This window comes from Carcharhinus amblyrhynchos, chromosome 31 (genome assembly GCF_965287045.1).
Source record: "Carcharhinus amblyrhynchos chromosome 31, sCarAmb.v2.hapA, whole genome shotgun sequence".
In the NCBI taxonomy this organism is placed as follows: domain Eukaryota; kingdom Metazoa; phylum Chordata; class Chondrichthyes; order Carcharhiniformes; family Carcharhinidae; genus Carcharhinus; species Carcharhinus amblyrhynchos.
The window spans coordinates 5,845,559-5,863,384 of NC_137354.1; the positions used below are offsets into that span (position 1 = coordinate 5,845,559).

At 46.7% G+C, this 17,826-nt stretch overlaps 1 protein-coding gene across 1 annotated transcript in view; it reads left to right on the forward strand.

Annotated features, from left to right (window-relative positions):
• The window catches only part of cdh23 (cadherin-related 23), a 767,458-nt gene that overhangs the window by 496,919 nt on the left and 252,713 nt on the right, over positions 1-17,826 (forward strand). The window contains exon 27 of the mRNA XM_080215942.1: positions 4,566-4,714. Within this exon, the coding sequence (XP_080072068.1) occupies positions 4,566-4,714 (149 nt within the window). The remainder of the gene's footprint in view (positions 1-4,565; positions 4,715-17,826) is intronic.

Consider the following 17,826-nt stretch of genomic DNA (forward strand, 5'->3'; position numbering starts at 1 on the left):
AATGTGACAATAATAAATCGAATCAAAATCACAACCCTTTGTATTTTCTTGCAGCCTTGACAGAGCAGGAGCCATACCAAGCTGTGATACAACCAGAAAGAATGCTTTCTATGGTGCATCTGTAAAAGTTGGTGGGAGTCATGCTGCATTTCCTTAGCCTCCTGAGAAAGTAGAGGCATTGATGGGCTTTCTTAACTAAAGCGTCAGCATGGAGGGACCAGGACAGGTTGCACTGAAATGAAGATTTAGAGGTTTTTAGGTTCAGGCTCCTGGAGTATGACTTGAACCCATAACCGTCAGACTTGAGGACGAGGTGGTGACCCACTGAACGCTCTGTTAGAAGTTGACAGTAGATGGGGTGCCTGGTCAAGGATTGGTGTGTAGACTAAAGAGTTCTAAAAGGAGGGAGAAAGTAAAAGTGATGTTGTTCTTTTGCAATAAATCTACTTATGGGCATTGCCAACAGCAAAAGAAATCCAAGCGAGGAAGATTATTTGAGTTGATGACAGCCTCAGATTATCACACAAACGGCTGATCGGATTTGACATAAATTGGCTTCTGCCGAGTGGTTTGATCCTTTCAAATTATGTCAGATTACTTTTCACTGTTATTATTTTTGACATTCATTATTAATAAGAATCATTGTTGTCACATTGTCCTATCAGGGCACAAAATCTTTTCTGAAAGGAAATGTTAGGAACTGTTTGCATCTCCCAGAAATCAAATTGGATTTTATGTAAGTTTCAGGGCAACTTGTAAGCTCTGAAATAGCCTGGGCAGTGATCAGACGAAGCTAGTGGCACAGCGCTTGGGTCAGACTTGCCCTTAGGCATTACGTTTATTCCTGGTCACTGGAACATCGAGTCACGCAGAGGAGAAACATGGGCACGGATTCTAATGGGGTATGGACGAGTAAAATTTGGACCCCTCTGTTTCACTGAGAGTGGGTAGCACAGTGGTTAGCGCTGCTGCCTCACAGTGCCAGGGAGCTGGGTTCAATTCCCGGCTTGGGTCACTGTGTGTGTGTGGAATCTGCACATTCTCCCCATTTCTGCGTGGGTTTCCTCCAGGTGCTCCGGTTTCCTCCCACATTCCAAAGATGTGCAGGTTAGGTGGATTGGCCATGCTAAGTTGCCCCTTCTCAGGGTAACTAGCTAGGGTAAATGCATGGGGTTATGGGGATAGGGCCTGGGTGGGATTGTGGTCGGGTGCAGACTTGATGGACCAAATGGCAGCCTCCTGCATTGTAGGATTCGATGATTCTGTGATTCTGCCCTTTACAGAAATGCATAGCTCACTAGAAAGCATAGGAAAGGTTCATTGGAGCACTGTGCAGAAAAGTAGACAGAGACGTGAGGGCGAAGGAAATAGCAGAGGGATGAGAGGGGTGGTGCAGGGAGAGGGATGACTGGGAAGAGGGTGTGCTGGAGCCTGATGTGGAAGGTGCACGGCAGAACCCTGGGGGGAGGGGGTTGGCTGCGAATGGGATAGTTGTGGTCAGGGAAGGCATCTACAACCTGTAAAGGAGAGGGGGGGTGGTGGTTTTCAAAGCTCTTATGAGAGGTGGAGTTGGGGGAATGGGGTGAGATACCTTTGTACGTGGCCATGCGCATGTCCTCATGGGAGGAGTGGATCTACACGTGACTTGGAGACATGGTTCAGGGCGAACGGCAGACCAGTGAGGTGAGGCTGGAGGACCTCCTGGTTCAATCCCTCAGGAAGAGGCCATCATGGCGTATGCAGGACAGCCACCAAGGAATTGTGGCTTAATTATGGGCTGCATGCCTTCCTTCTCCTGACAGCCTTCTGAGGAAGGCCAGACCACACTGCTGGACAGCAGAGAGTGGATTTGTGTGTTAGGGAGCATTTCAATATGGCACCAGGACCTTTGACCTCCATAAAGTGATGGCAGGATGGACGAATCAGTGCCTGCCCTACCATGTGACACTGCTGCATAATTAATGAGGTTCCAAACATTCAAGGAGGCATGATAACGCACCCCACTACCCAAGGGGAAATACACCACACATCCCACGCATCACCCACACTTAGTCCCTAGAGCTGGAAGCTCCGCACCCTGATCCAGGCCAATGATCTTTCATCCAAATCGGGAAAAGTTCAGAGATGTAACAGGTTTTAAACGAGGGGAGAGACAGGGAAAGGGAACAGGGGAGTCGAGAGCAAAAAGGGAAGGTCTGCAATAGGGTGGAGAGCAGGAGAGATTCAATGAGGAAAGGGATGATGGTGCATGTCAAAAGGATGTGATGTTGGAAGGAGAGATGTATCCAGAGCAGAATGGGAACATGGGGATGGGCACCTACAGCTATTGTCCAAACAAGAGGCAACAGTGATTACACATGATGCACTGGGCCACTCGATCCTCCAGCCTGCTCTGTCATTCAATAGATTATGGCTGATCTGATTGTAACTGCGACCCCATATTCCTGCCTGATAACCTTTCACTCTTCCATTTATCCAAAATCTATTGAGCTCTGCCTTAAAAATACTCAACCACTCTGCTTCCACTGCCTTTTGAGGAACAGAGTTTCAGAGACTCATGGACTCAGGAAAACATCTCTGTCTCAAATGAGCGAACCCTTATTTTTAAACAGTAACCCATAGTTCTAGATTCCCTGACAAGCGGAAACATCCTCTCACATCCACCCTGTCAGTGTCTCTCAAGACCTTGAAGGTTTTGAACAACTTGCCTCTTACTCTTCATGGACTCGAGTGGATACAAACCTAACCTCGCCAACATTTCCTCAAAATATAACCCACCCATTTCTGGTATTAGTCTAGAAAACCTTCTCTGAACAGCCTCCAACATATTTACATCTTTCCTTTAAGTAATGCGATCAATACTGTACACAATAATTCAGATGGTGTCTCACCAACGCTCTATACAACTGGACCATAACGTTGCTACTTTTGTAACCAATTTCCCTCGCAATAAACAATAACACTCTATTTGCTTGCTTAATTACTTGCTCTACCTGTCTACTAGCACTTAGTGATTCATGCACTAGGACTCCCAGATCCCTCTGCAATCTCTCACCATTTAGACAATAAGCTTTTTTAGCCTTCCTGCCAAAATGGAGAATTTCACATTTTCCCACATTATATTCCATTCAGATCTTTGTCCATTCATTTAACTTTTCTGTGTCCTTTTGTAGCCTCCTTAAGACCCCTTCACAATTTATTTTCCTACCTATTTTTGTGTCATCAGCAAATTTGACAACTGTACACTCAATCCCCTCATCTGGGTCTTTTACATAAATTGTAAAATGTTGAGGCCCCAGCACTGATCCCTGTGGCACACCACTCGCCACTTCCTGCCTACCAGAAAAAGTCCCATTTATGCCAACTCTCCGTTTCCTGTTAGTTGGCCAATCTTCCATCCATGCTACCCCATACCTCTTAGCCTGTGGGCTTTTATGTTCCTCAATAACCTTTGACGTGGCACCTTATCAATGAAGAGAAATTGTTGAAGTTGTTATTACATTGAGAAGGTGCCTAATCAAAAGACAAGACACTGCTTCTTGGGTTTCCAGTGAGCACTGTAAAATTCGAGCTTTTGAGGCCAGGGAGAGATCAGCCATGATCACATTGAATGGCACAGCAGGCTTGAAGGGCTGAATTTGCCAACTTCTGCTCCTAATTATTATGCTCCTAAACCGTGTAAGAGGCTGCAAACAGAGATCAGAGTGAGAGTAGGACAGAGGATTAAAATTTTGCTGATTGAAAGTACAATGTCAACACTTAGGCAGCATGATGGATAGCACTGCTGCCTCACAGCGCCAGGGACCCGGGTTCAATTCCTGGCTTAGGTCACTTCGCTGTGGAGTTTGCACATTCTCCCCGTGTCTGCGTGGGTTTCCTCTGGGTGCTATAGTTTCCTCCCACAGTCCGGAAGACATGCGGGTTAGGTGGATCAGTCATGCTAAATTGCCCCTTAGTGTCAGGGCGACTAGTAGGGTAAATGCATGGGGTTATGGAGATAGGGAATGTGTGGGATTGGTGCAGACTCGATGGGCCGAATGGCCCCCTTTCTGCACCGTAGGCATTCTATGATCAGAGATCTCAGAAAGTTGTATAACTGAAGGAGGTTATGGATGTGGGTAAGGAAGGAGCCAGTAGGATTTTATGATGTGTGAGAGAACAGAGATACGGGTTGATGGGTTTTTGATAAGCGAGGGGATTAAGGGTTATGGGGAGAGGGCGGGAATGTGGAACTGAGCCACGACAGATCAGCCATGATCTCATTGAATGGCGGGGCAGGCTCGAAGGGCCAGATGGCCTACTCCTGCTCCTATTTCTTATGTTCTTAAATGATCTGCGCTTGATGTTTCCAGTGTTGAGGTTATAGCATCGCGAGCAGTGACTCTCCTTGTGATCTAATGTTTATGGTGGGTCTGAGAAGGAGGCATTTTCTACATTCGAGTCAACTTCTAGTTGCGCTTACTAAGAGCTGATTAACAATTTTATAGTAGTTAGATTTGGAGAAGCCAATGGAGCTATAGTTTGGGAGAATTGTGTGTTGATGATCTGCTCTGGTCTTGGTGCAGATAATGGACCAGCAGGAAGTAGGAAGACTGGGACGGCGACTGTATACATCACAGTGTTGGACGTGAATGACAATCGACCCATCTTCCTGCAGAACACCTTTGAGGCGAGTGTTCTCGAAAACATCACAGCATCCAGCAGCGTGGTGCAGGTAAGGTCCATTGGACTGGGAAACGTGTGGAAAATCCTACACAAGGCTGAAACTTGTCTCTGCTCAATTAACTATCCATCCCAGTTCCATCCTTCAGCCCCGCAGCATTCCAAAGGCTGCTTCAATTCTAGTCTTAAAGATTATTATCCACCATCACCCCTTCCCCACTTCCTTCGCCCCAGTGTTGGCAGCCGTGTCTCCAGCCACTTTGGCGTCAAGGTCTATAATTCCCTTCCTAAACCTCGTCGCCACTCTCTCCTCCTGTAAGACGCTCTTTCAAACCTACCTACAAGTTTCTGATCACTTGTCCCTAATATCTCCTAATGTGGATCATCCCACCCCACTACAGGAATCGGAGCAGGCGAGAGGCGGACCGCGGAAAGGTCTATTGATCTCGGGCAGGATTTTACGGGTTTGGGACGAGCGAGGCCATAAGATCCTGCCCATTGTTAAATTTTGCCCAGTTAAACTTGTATGAATACTTTGCTACTTTACAGATGCTATATAAATGCAGGTGGTTGTTGTTGATCATTATTGTTTGTATCACCTGAACCTTGCGGCGAGTTAAGAGTTGTAATTTATATCACTTAACATCATCGCTCTGACTGACCAACAACTTTTTTTCACATGTAATGAAATATGTTTGAGACATAGTGACCATCGAGCTTATGGTTACAGCCCGTTTTCACACAGCAAGATCCCACAAGCAGCAATCAGTTGAATGGCCAGGTTGATCTGTTTCAAGTGGTGGTGTTTGTGGAAGGAATGTGGTTCAGGACACAGCATGGGCTCTCTCTGCCCTTTGTCCAGTATTGCAATGGGATTCTCCGTGTCCACCTGAACAGGCAAATGAGGCCTGGGCGTAAGAAGTCTCACAACACCAGGTTAAAGTCCAACAAGCTTATTTGATAGTAAACCCACAAGCTTTCGGGGTTTGCCCCGTCGTCAGGTGAATGGAGAGTTCTGGCCTCAGGCAGAGCATATAAAGGTACACGCAGTGTGCCTTTAGACTTTAACCTGCTATTGTGAGATTTCTTACTGTGTTTACCCCAGTCCAATGCCAGCATCTCCACATCATAATATTCTGACCAGATATAGCCGCAGACCCTAACCCCTGAAAACTGCCCATCCACTTTGTGCTCCCCACTGCCACCGCTCCCCGTCCAGCTGAAACCTACATCAGGACAGACTACTCACCGAGACAAGGATTGAACTCTGCACATTCTTGCATTCTGGTAAGAAGTGCATTCATTCTCCAAGCTTCTGCTGAAGCATTAGTTCACCACCCTCCTCACCCCCTCCAACCCCTCAATGAGGATGAACTCCTCCCAATTAAACGAAAACGCCTCCAGCTAAGATTGCATTCACTCCACTGAGGCAGACTAACACGCTAGAATCCCCCTCCCATTCCCATCCCACCTCCTTTTCTTTCAGACCCCTCCCTTAGTTCTCTCATCCTCCTCCCATTACCCTTCCACTTTCCCTTTCTGCTTCCTCTCAACTTCCTACTCCCTTCTTCCCCTATCACTCTTCATCTTTGCCTCACCTTGCCTTCTCTTCCTCCTCTCCTACTCATTCCCCTTTCCAACCTTCCTCTTTTTAACCCTCTCTTCTTCCTGCCCTTCTCCCATCTCTCATTTTTCACCCTTTCCCCTCCCCCTCTCTGCCCCCAATCTGCCTCACCTCACTCCTCACTCCTCTCTCCTCTCAGTTGAGGAAGAGAGGGAAGGGGCCTTGTCCTCCAATTCTCTCACTCCCCACCGCCCACCGCCCCCCGCCATTCCCAAATTCCCCTCTCCCTCCGCCTGCCCCCACATGTCATTCTTACCTCAGTGAATCATACAATCCCTACAGTGCAGAAAGTGGCCGTTCGACCCACCGAGTCTGCCCCGACCACAAAGCCACACAGGTTCTATCCTCATAACTCCATCCACTTACCCTGCTAGTCCCCCTGACACTAAGGGGCAATTTAGCATGGCCAATCCACCTAACCCGCACATCTTTGGACTGTGGGAGGAGACTGGAGCACCCGGAGGAAACCCACGCAGACACGAGGAGAATGTGCAAACTCCACACAGACAGTGACCCAAGCAGGGAATTGAACCCAGATTCCTGGCGCTGAGAGGCAGCGGTGCTAACCACTGTGCCGGCGTCTCCCTGTCCTCTAATCTTCCTATCCTCTAACCCTGCTTGACCTGAAAGCCTCCTTTATTCTTGACTCTCACGCGCTGCGTCAGAAATCAGTTAATGAATCCGAAATCTGGAACGCGCAATCATTCCGAGGAAAGTAACAGATCCTTCCAGCCAGAGCCGCCTGTCGTGCTTTACCTGCTACGGCCGAACTCGTGTATCACCCTGGTGCGGGCTGGGTTGAAGTGTGTAATCTCAGTCATTAAGAGATTGGTCGGATTGCCTCCCTCTCGCTGACCTGTCCAGTGAAGAGTAAGGTTGGGTAGTTTCCGTGCGCAAAGTCCCAGATAGCATGGTGATTGACAGCTGAAAGAGCTTGCGTAGCAACCCACCCAAAATGTTGGCAACAGATTTCAATCCGAGGAGAGATTAGTTTGTGCTGAGTTGTGGTCCCAGTGTATTCTCCAGGCTTGAAGCGGTTTGACTGTAATCTGTCTTTGTTTTAGAATCAGAGGGTGCTTTTCCGGGTAATACATACACAGGGGGACGGAGAGTGGACCAAAGCCACACTGATGTTTCAGCCCTGCCCTTCAATCTGCTGCTATTAGTTATCCCAAACTCCAGAGCTGTTTATTCCCCAACTGGCTGTTACTCAGTGACTGGCTGCTCGTGTGTTTAAGTAGACAGAATGAAATGCCTGCCCTCGGCCAAGAACACTGAAGAAAGAATTCTCCTGTCTCCAATTTATTTATTTAACATTGCTGTGTAAGCAAAGACTGGATCCTGGGAAGAAATACACAGTGGAATGTGGTAGATGTCAGGGACAGAATGTATCTGCTGCCTTCCTGTCTGTAATCAGGATGCCTTGCATGGAAAAAGGTGCGTCTTTTCTTACCCTGGGATGCGTGTTCCAATTAAATAATTCGGTAGGCTTTCGTGAGTTTAAAACAAAGGTTTTTTATTCTCAGACATTTTACCCCAAATTAACGTAATGTCTCACACCCACCGGCTGGAACTCTCCCACCTCGCTCACCACGAAATCAGCGCCAGCTAAACTATACAGTAAATGGTAATGCCTTTGGAAATATTAGCATACAGAGGGATCTAAGTGTTCATTGAAGGTGGCAACTCAGGTGGTCATGGTGGTCAAGAGGGCAGGCATATAGCATTCTGGCCTTTATTGGTCAGGGTGTTGAGTATAGGAATTGGAATATCCTGTTGCAGCTGTATAAGACTTTGGCTAGGCTGCAGTTGGAGTATTGTGTCGCCACACTACAGCAAGGATGTTAATGCATTGGAAAGGGTGCAGAAGAGATTTACCAGGAAGTTGCCTGGTTTGGAGGATATGGGCTATGAAGAAAGGTTGAACAAACTTGGATTGTTTTCATTGGAGTGTTCAAAGATGAGGTGGGACCTGATAGAGGTTTACAAGATTATAAGATCATAAGAACTAGGAGTAGGACTAGGGCATCTGGCCCCTCGAGCCTGATCTACCATTCAGTGAGATCATGGCTGATCTTTTCATGGACTCAGCTCCACTTACCCACCTGCTTACTATAATCCTTAATTCCTTTACTGTTCAAAAATTTATCCTTGCCTTAAAAACATTCAATGAGGTAGCCCCCACTGCTTCACTGGGCAGGGAATTCCACAGATCCACAATGCTTTGTGTGAAGAAGTTCCTCCTCAACTCAGTCCTAAATCTGCTTCTCCTTGTTTTGAAGCCATGCTCCCTAGTTCTAATTTCATCTGCCAGTGGAAACAACTTCCCTGCTTCTATCTTGTCTATTCCCTTCATAATCTTATGTGCTTCTATAAGATCTCCCCTCATTTTGCTGAATTCCAATGAGTACAGCCCCAGTCTACTCAGTCTCTCCTCATAAACCAACTGCCTCAACTCTGGAATCAACCTCGTGAATCTCCTCTGCACCCCCTCCAGTGCCAGTTTATCCTTTCTCAAGTAAGGAGACCAAAACTGTACACAGTAACTCCAGGTGTGGCCTCACCAGCACCTTATTCAGCTGCAACATAACCTTGCGGTTTTTAAACTCCATCCCTCTGGGCTTGGAAAGAGTGGATAGTCGGAGTCTTTTTCCCAGGCTTGAAGGGTCAATTGCTCGGGGGCAGAGGTTGAAAGTGAGAGGGGGAAAGTGTAAAAGAGATGTCGGGGTAAGTTTTTCACACTGAGGGTGGCGAATGCCTGGAACGCGCTGCCGGAGGAGGTGATGGAAGCAGATTCTATAATAAGTGTGGTGGATGCTGGGACAGTGAGTAAACTTAGAGAGGCATTAGACAGATTTTTGACTGGGAATGGGTTGAAGGGTTCTGGGGAGAAGGCAGGAAAATGGGAATGAGGAGCATATCAGCCATGATTGAATGGCAGAGTGGACTTGATGGGCTGAATGGTCTAATTCTGCTGCTATATCTTATGAACCTATGAACATGATTCAAGAGGCATCTGGACAGATGCCTGAATAAACAGGGAATAGAAAAATATGGACCACATAGAAGGAGAAAAAATTAGGGAGGCGTTTGTGTCGGCACAGCCTTGGTGGACGCAAGGGCCTGTTCCCCTGGTGTCCTGTTTTTTGTTTGAACCCCCCACGTGGCATGACAAGAGCTGACAGTCCAGTACCATACCAAGGGAGTGCCACACTGCCAGGGCCTGCTGAGCTTTGGATGGTGTGTCACACCGAGGCACTGCCTATTTTCTCAGGCGCATATGTTCAAGGTCCCATGGCACCAGTTAGGGAAGAGGAGAGAGCTTTTGGTCAGCTGCCTGGTATTCTTTGCTGAATAAACACCATGAGAACACATTAATTGGTCATTCATCTTTTGTGGGAGCTTTGTTGTGTGGAAAATGGCTGTTCAGTTTAATTACGTTGATTTACTTAACAATGGTCACCGCACTTCAAAGCAATTAATTTTTTTGTGAAGCGGATTGAGACACATGAGGGAGCCAAGAACAGACGAGTTGTAAGATCAGCAGAAAAGTGTTTTGTCCTTTACACAGAGGAAGAATTAGAACAGAGAAACATTAATTTGATCATTATTTAGTGTGCAGGAGTTTTGTATAAATATAAATTTCCTTATGAAATCATTCATGTCCTGCGCTACGTGGTATTATTGGAATCTTGATTAGTGATGAGTTGAGTGATGTAGCCTGGGGCCAGCACAATGACGCCAGTTGTTAGAATAATGTAGAACGGTGCAGGTTGGCTGCAGTGAAGACTGAAGGCCCTTTTGTTAAAGGACAGCTGATTGAGATTGTTGTTTCGAGTCAATGCATAGCTGGAGCATCCTCTCGCTGGTGTGTCAGCACGATTATCGTCACTCCACCAAGCGGCTTCTCTCTTCCCTGATGAACACTGAGTAATACTCATCAGAAAATTGTCAATGCCGCTCAGCTGGAGCGAGAGTATATTCACAACATCAGGCAACGCCTTATGGAGGGGACAGAGTGTGGCCCTCGCTCTCAATATTTCCTGCGTTAGATGCAAATTTAAAACTTTGGCAGAGGTGCAAGATGGCGACTAGATCAGTTCTGTTATCATAGAATCGCTACAGTGCAGAAGGAAGCCATTGAGTCCACACCAACAACAATCCCACCCAGATCCTATCCCCACAACCTCATGCATTTACCTTTGGTAGCCCCCTGACACTAAGGAAGAATTTGGCATGGCCAGTCCACCTACCCTGCACACCTTTGGGCTGTGGGAGGAAACTGGAGCATCCGGAGGAAACCCACGCAGACACGGGGAACATGCAAACTCTACACAGACAGTTTGAGGCCAAAATTGAATCCTGATCCTTGGCGCTGTGAGGCAGCAGTGCTAACCTTAGTGCCATCGTGCTGTCCCAAATACCCCAAAGGTTTATAACAAGCTGACATCTGTTAGTGGGCTGGCAACATTCCCCCTGCCAGCCCAGCCACAACAAACCTGAACTTCTTTGGTTTTTTTTATTCATTCATGTGTGTCACTGGCTGGCCAGCATTTATTGCCCATCCCTAGTTGTCCGACGGCAGTTGGGTCAACCACATTGCTGTGGCTCTGGAGTCACAAGTAGGCCAGATCTGGTAAGGACAGTAGGGAACCAGATGGGTTTTTTTTTCTGACAATTGACAGTGGTTTCATGGTTATCAGTAGATTCTTAATTCCAGATATTTTAAAATTGAATTTAAATTCCACCATCTGCCGTGGCAGGATTCAAACCTGGGCCCCCAGAACATTAGCTGAGTTTCTGGATTAATAGTCTAGTGGTAATACTACTAGGCCAAGGCACTTCTCTCCAATGAAGCTGTGTGACCCACTCAAGTCCCACCAACTTTTGACTCTTGATTTTGATTTCTAACATCTTTTCTTGCCCGCTATTCTCTCACTCCACCATTTCCTGTTTAGTTTTGGTAAAGTATCGAGTGTTGGGGTAAGACTGTTTTTGAAGGGTAATTGGGTTTAATTTTAACATTTGGAGATGGTCTAGTTTAGGTATTTTTGGACTGGCCCTGCAGTAAAATACCTTTCTCCATTTTCCCTTCTGTCAATAATTAAGAGAGATGTTTCACCAGTGACCAATCTGATATCATGTGTTCCACACTACTGCCAAAATTACAACTACCCCAATCTTCGGATTCCATTTCTTTCAATACAATTCTGCTTGCCCTCCTCTGCTGTTGGCCATTCCCCTGGTTGAACTCCGTTACCTATAGCTTTGATCCCGGTAACATTTTATTTGCTATTAAATGTCAGCCTTGAATCAAAGAACAAAGAAAATTACAGCACAGGAACAGGCCCTTCGGCCCTCCAAGCCTGCATTGACTGTGCTGCCCGACTTAACTAAAACCCCCTACCCTTCCGGGGACTATATCCCTCTATTCCCATCTCATTCATGTACTCATCAGGACGCCCCTTAAAAGTCACTACTGTATCTGCTTCTACTACCTCCCCTGGCGACAAGTTCCAACCACCATTCTCTGTGTAAAAAAAAACCTGCCGTGTACATCTCCTTTAAACCTTGCCCCTCGCACCTTAACCCTGTGCCCCCTAGTGATTGACTCCCCCACCCTGGGAAAAAGCTTCTAACTATCCATCAATGGTAGCACACTCCTCTGAGTCAGAGGTTCAGGTACCATTTGAGGATTTTCTGAGCGCACCTTCCAGACTGACACTTCTGTGCTGTACTGAGGCAGTGCTGCACAGTTGGTGGTGCTGCCCCTCAAAGAAGATGCTAAACCGAGGCCCCATTTCCCCTCAAGTGAACATTAAAAAGATCCCATATTCAAAAAAGATCAAGTAAGGTGAGATATTAAGGAGCTGGTGAGGCCACACCTGGAGAACTGTGTGCAGTTTTGGTCTCCTTACTTGAGAAAGGATACACTGGCACTGGAGGGGGTGCAGAGGAGATTCACCAGGTTGATTCCGAAGTTGAGAGGGTTGGCTTATGAGGAGAGATTGAGTAGACTGGGGCTATGCTCGTTGGAATTCAGAAGAGTGAGAGGAGATCTTGTTGAAACATATAAGATTATGAAGGGAATAGATAAGATAGAAGCAGGGACGTTGTTTCCACTGGCGGGTGGAACTGGAATGAGGGGGCATGGGCTCAAAATAGGGGGAAGCAGATTTAGGACTGAGTTGAGGAAGAACTTCTTCACACAAAGCATTGTGAATCTGTGGAATTCCCTGCTCAGTGAAGTAGTTGAGGCTGCCTCATTGAATGTTTTTAAGGTAAGGATAAATTTTTAAACAGTAAAGGAATTAAGGGTTATGGTGAGCGGGTGGGTAAGTGGAGCTGAGTCCACAAAAAGATCAGCCATGATTTTATTGAATGGCAGAGCAAGCTCGAGGGGCCAGATGGCCTACTCCTGCTCCTAGTTCTTATGTTTATTTATTCCTGTCACAAGTAGGCTTACTTTAACGGTGAAGTTAGTGTGAAAATCCCCTAGTCACCACACACCGTTGCCTGTCTGGGTACAATGGGGGAGGATTTAGCATGGCCAAAGCACCTAACCAGGATGTCTTTCAGACTGTGGGAGGATAAACCGGAGCATCCGGAGGAAACCCACACAGACACATGGAGAATGTACAAACTCCACACAGACAGTCACCCAAGCTGGGAATCGAACCCGGATCCCTGGCGCTGTGAGGCAGCAGTGCTAACCACTGTGCCACCCAATACAATTCTGCAGTGCCAACCTAGGGTCTGTATTGTCCAGACTGGAGTCAGGCTCCAACCGACAACCCAAGTTACTCGCTTAAATGAAAGAACCAAGAAGATTTGTATTTTCATAGCGCCTTACAGTTTGCTGTGCCTATTAGTTGCTGTGTTTCCCGCATTACAGCAGCGACTCCAACTCAGAAGGTATTTGATTGGCCACAGACTGCTCTGGGTTGTGTGCGCTGTATAAATGCAAGTTATTTCTTTTATTTATGGCTTAAAAGTAATTAAACACCAAGTGTGCCACGTGGTTACAGTAAAGCATGTCCAACTTTGTTACAACAGTTGTCGTGTGTTAAATTATCCTTCAAGACATGACAGAGCTCTTCCAGCTAATTAAATCTTGTGTGCACATATTTACAGTTGAAGTCTTTCGTTCACTTCAGGCTTTGTGCAGTGAGTGTGGTGTTAATTCGCACATCCTCAGCGCTGACAGTCTGAGAATGAATTTGTGTTCAATTGGACACAGCTAAACAATTCCTGCTGTCTGCCATCCTGTCACTTCAGTGTCGTTACCCTTTCGACTTTTGTCTCACTTTTATTTTGTGACTTACGCAGTTGTACCTCTTTAATGCTCGAATTGTGGGGGATTTTTTTGCCTTTTAAAATATTATCCAGCGGTTTTGATCAGAATGTTGAAAACTCGGGTGAAAGAGGAAGTATTCAGCTACTGACTCACCGCTGGCTTTGTTGTGCTGCAGTTGCTTTTCTGGTGAAAGTATCTTGCGAAGGCTGTCAGCATGATGCTGTAGCTCACTAGTGTGAGCACCAACGCTCCGTACGTTTGTAAAAAAAATTACCGAACGCTGGAATTCTTAAAACACAAATGTCAAGTGCGAGAGAGGCACACAAAAGACCAGAGTCTTCATCAAATACAGCCCTGAAGCATGAACCTGTCTTGCTGGATGCCGGTGGCACAGTGGTTAGCACTGCTGCCTCACAGCTCCAGGGACCCAGGTTCAATTCCAGCCTCGGGTGACTGTCAGTGAGGAGTTTGCACGTTCTCCCCCTGTCTAAGGCTGAGGAAATTTGCATGTCTGCTGTGACTCTCATCAACTTTTACAGATGTGCCATAGAAAGCATTCTTCCTGGCTGTATCACAGCTTGGCATGAGCTTCTGCTCTGCACAAGACCGCAAGGAATTACAGAAGGTCATGAGTGTAGCCCAATCCATCACGCAAACCAGCCTCCCATCCATTAACACTGTCTACGCTTCCTGCTGCCCCGGCAAAGCAACCAGCATAATTAAGGATCCTATGCACCCAGGCATTCTCTCTTCCACCATCTTTCTTCGGGAAAAAGATACAAAGCCTGAGGTCACGTACCAACTGACTCAAGAACAGCTGCTTCTCTGCTGCTGTCAGGTTTTTGAATGGACCTACCTTGCATTAAGTCAATCTTTCTCTACACCATAGCTATGACTGTAACACTATTCTGCACCGTCTCGTTTCCTTCTCTATGAATGGTATGTTTTGTCTATATGGTGCGCAAGAAACAGTACTTTTCACTGTATGTTAATTCACGTGACAATAATAAACCAACTCAAATCAGTGTCTGTGTGGGTTTCCTCCGGGTGCTCTGGTTTCCTCCCACGCTCCAAAGATGTGCAGGTTAGGTGGATTGGCCATGCTAGGTTGTCCCTAGCGTCAGGAATTAGCAGGGTAAACATGTGAGGTTATGGGAATAGGGCCTGGGTGGGATTGTGATCGGAGCAGACTTGAAGGACCCAAGGGTCGTCTCCTGGACTGTTGGGATTCTACCTCTGTCCTATCAGCATCTTATGCCTTTATTATAGTAGGTTTCACTTGTGATTGTAACTTGCCACGATTATACTGCCATTGAGCAGGCTGGAGCTCTTCTCTCCAGTGAATAGAATCATAGAATCCCTCCAGGGCAGAAGGAGGCCATTCAGTCCATCTGCACTGACAACAATCCCATCCCGGCCCTATCCCTGTAACCAAACATATTTACCCTGCTAATCTCCCTAAAACCAAGGAGCAATTTAGCATGACCAATCAACCTAACCTGCACATCTTTGAAGTGTGGGAGGAAACCCACGCAGACACGTGGAGAACGTGCAGACTCCACACAGACAGTGACCCGAGGCCGGGAATAGAACCCGGGTCCCTGGCGCTGTGAGGCAGCAGTGCTAACCACTGTGCCACCATGTCACCTGTCACCATGCAGTGACCTGACAGGCATTTTGAAGACTAGTAAGCTTGTGATGGGATAGGCATTGGGAAGATGTTTCAGTCTGTGGCAGAGTCTGAAACTAAGCTGCGAACTGGAGGAGTTATTCTGAGGAATCATTGAAGCAAAGAATGACCAGATGGATAAGCGACATTCCGATTCTGACCACAAAGTGCTCAAAAGCATCTTGGAGAATCTTATTTTCTGTTTGCAACCACCGTGTCCTCAACATTGTGCATTGCTTTGGAAACTTTTCTGTAATTAATCAGAGTGATCCATTCACTCCTGGTAATACCCAACACGAGGCACAGCCTGGAGGGAGGCAGCGCAGTGTTTGTGGCTGTTCAGATTTTCACCAGGGAAGTATTGATCTGACATTGTACATGTGCGAGGTGCCACGGAAGTGTGACATGTCGGTGTGGAAAGAATGATCTGAAAGCACCAAGTTCAGTCAAGGTGGAGACAGTACCGCACGCTCACCTGGGAGTGGGTAGTTGCTTACTTTTCAGGCTTTTGGTCTGATTGAGACAAGCGAGGTTATCATTGTGGTCTTTCAAACTAAACCATAAAACATGGTGCAGATGGTGTTGGTCTCTTGTTCCTACCACATTAGAGGAAAATATTACAAGCAGGGATAGTGGCAGCTAATATTCATAGCACTGTTGTATGGCGGTATGTTAAATTGAAAGCTGAGAGAGGTAGATTTTAACTCTGTGTGATAGTGTACAATGAGTAGTAAATCACCAAGCTCATTATACATCCCTTCACATTGACTTCAATGGAAATAAAATTTACAGCCACACAATGGGGCATCACATAAAGTCCAGATCTATGGCAAGAAACAAGTTCAATAATCACACACTCCGGCAAGGGGAAAGGAGTTTCAGGCTTGGAGGTGCAGTTGGTGTCCGTTCTGCCTTTCGTCCCTTTTGGGTTTAGCTTGTTGCTCAGAGCCTGCGGAAAGTCAAACTGATTTGCCCGTACCCCTGACTCCTCCACCCCCACCTTGCCCCTGTAATGAAATTTGGCGTTTCTGTGCTGATATGTTGGGAGAAATCTGGACACGCCACAGCCACTAACTGAGGGAGAAAATTGTGCTTTTGACATTCTGTAGAAGTCTGGTTCCTAAGCAACATGAGAACAACAAAAGGGTGGCTTTCTCCACTCACGTACATAAACTATCTGAAGTTCCTCCCCTAGTCAGTGCATGGAAAGTGCTTAGAAGCATCAGTAACATTTGCAAATATCTATAATTTAGAACCTTCTACCCTGTAGTTCTGCAGATAGTCATCCAGATTTTCTTGGAAGGACCAGGATTAACCACTTTTGACGGGATTCCACTTTGCAGAGCTCTTATCACTGATCAAATTCACTCTTTCTGTTTCAGCCTTGGTCAGGGAAAACGATTTGCGCTGCTATTTAAAATGGCTCAAGGAGCCTTTTGTTGCCTTGTCAGTCGAGATTACATGCTTTCATTTTTACTTCCTCCGCAAGCTGTACCTCAGTTCGAGCCGCAAGGCAGAGTGTGCCTCAACGATTGCCGCAAAATAACTTCCCTGATTGGCATTTATCTAGGGAGTTTTACCCTTCCATTATCACCCCCCCCCCCCCGCCCCCATCTCCCACCACCCAGCATGCACCGAGACTCTCTCACTAATGCACTCCACTTTCCATATCATGCCAGCTTCAACATCCTGAACAAAGCCAACCACACGGTGGCACAGTGATTAGCATTACTGTCTCACAGCGCCAGGGACCCAGGTTCGATTCCCGGCTCGGGTCGCTGTCTGTACAGAGTCTGCACGTTCTCCCCATGTCTGTGTGGGTTTCCTCTGGTTGCTCCGGTTTCCTCCCACAATCCGAAAGATGTGCTGGGTTAGGGTGCATTGGCCATGCCAAGTTGTCCCTCAGTGTACCCAAACAGGTGTCGGAATGTGGCGACTGGGGGATTTTCGCAGTAACTTCATTGCGGCGTTAATGTAAGCCCACCTGTGACACTAATAAATAAACTTGTAGATGCTCTTCATCCACCTCCCGGAAATCTCCTCCCTCACTCCCTTCCAGAATGTCCTTCCAAATGTCTTCGAAAGGCCTCTGCATTGAAGGTGCTAGATGAATGCACGTTGTTGTTGAATTATTATTGCAGGGTCAATGCCATTGTAGGATATTAGCCCAGTTCGTGCATCCCGAGGGACCAATTGGAAAATTTTCCTTCCATTAACAATGAAATTTTAATTGTAAGAAAAATCCACTTTCCCTGGGTGAAGGGGAAGGCAGTGGTATTACCACTGGGCTAGTACTCCAGAAACCCGGGTTCAAATCCCACCATGGTGAAACTTCAATTCCAGTGCAAATCTGGAATTAAAAGTTGACCATGAAACTGTTGTCGATTATGGGGAAAAGCCCATCTGGTTCACTAATGCCCTTCAGGGAAGGAAATCTGCTGTCCTGACCCAGCCTGGCCTACATGTCTCTCCAGAGCCACAGCAATGTGTTTGACTCATAGTTGCCCTCAGGGATGGGCAATAAATGCTGGCCCAGCCAGCGATTCCCATGTCCCCTGAATGAATGTTTAAAAT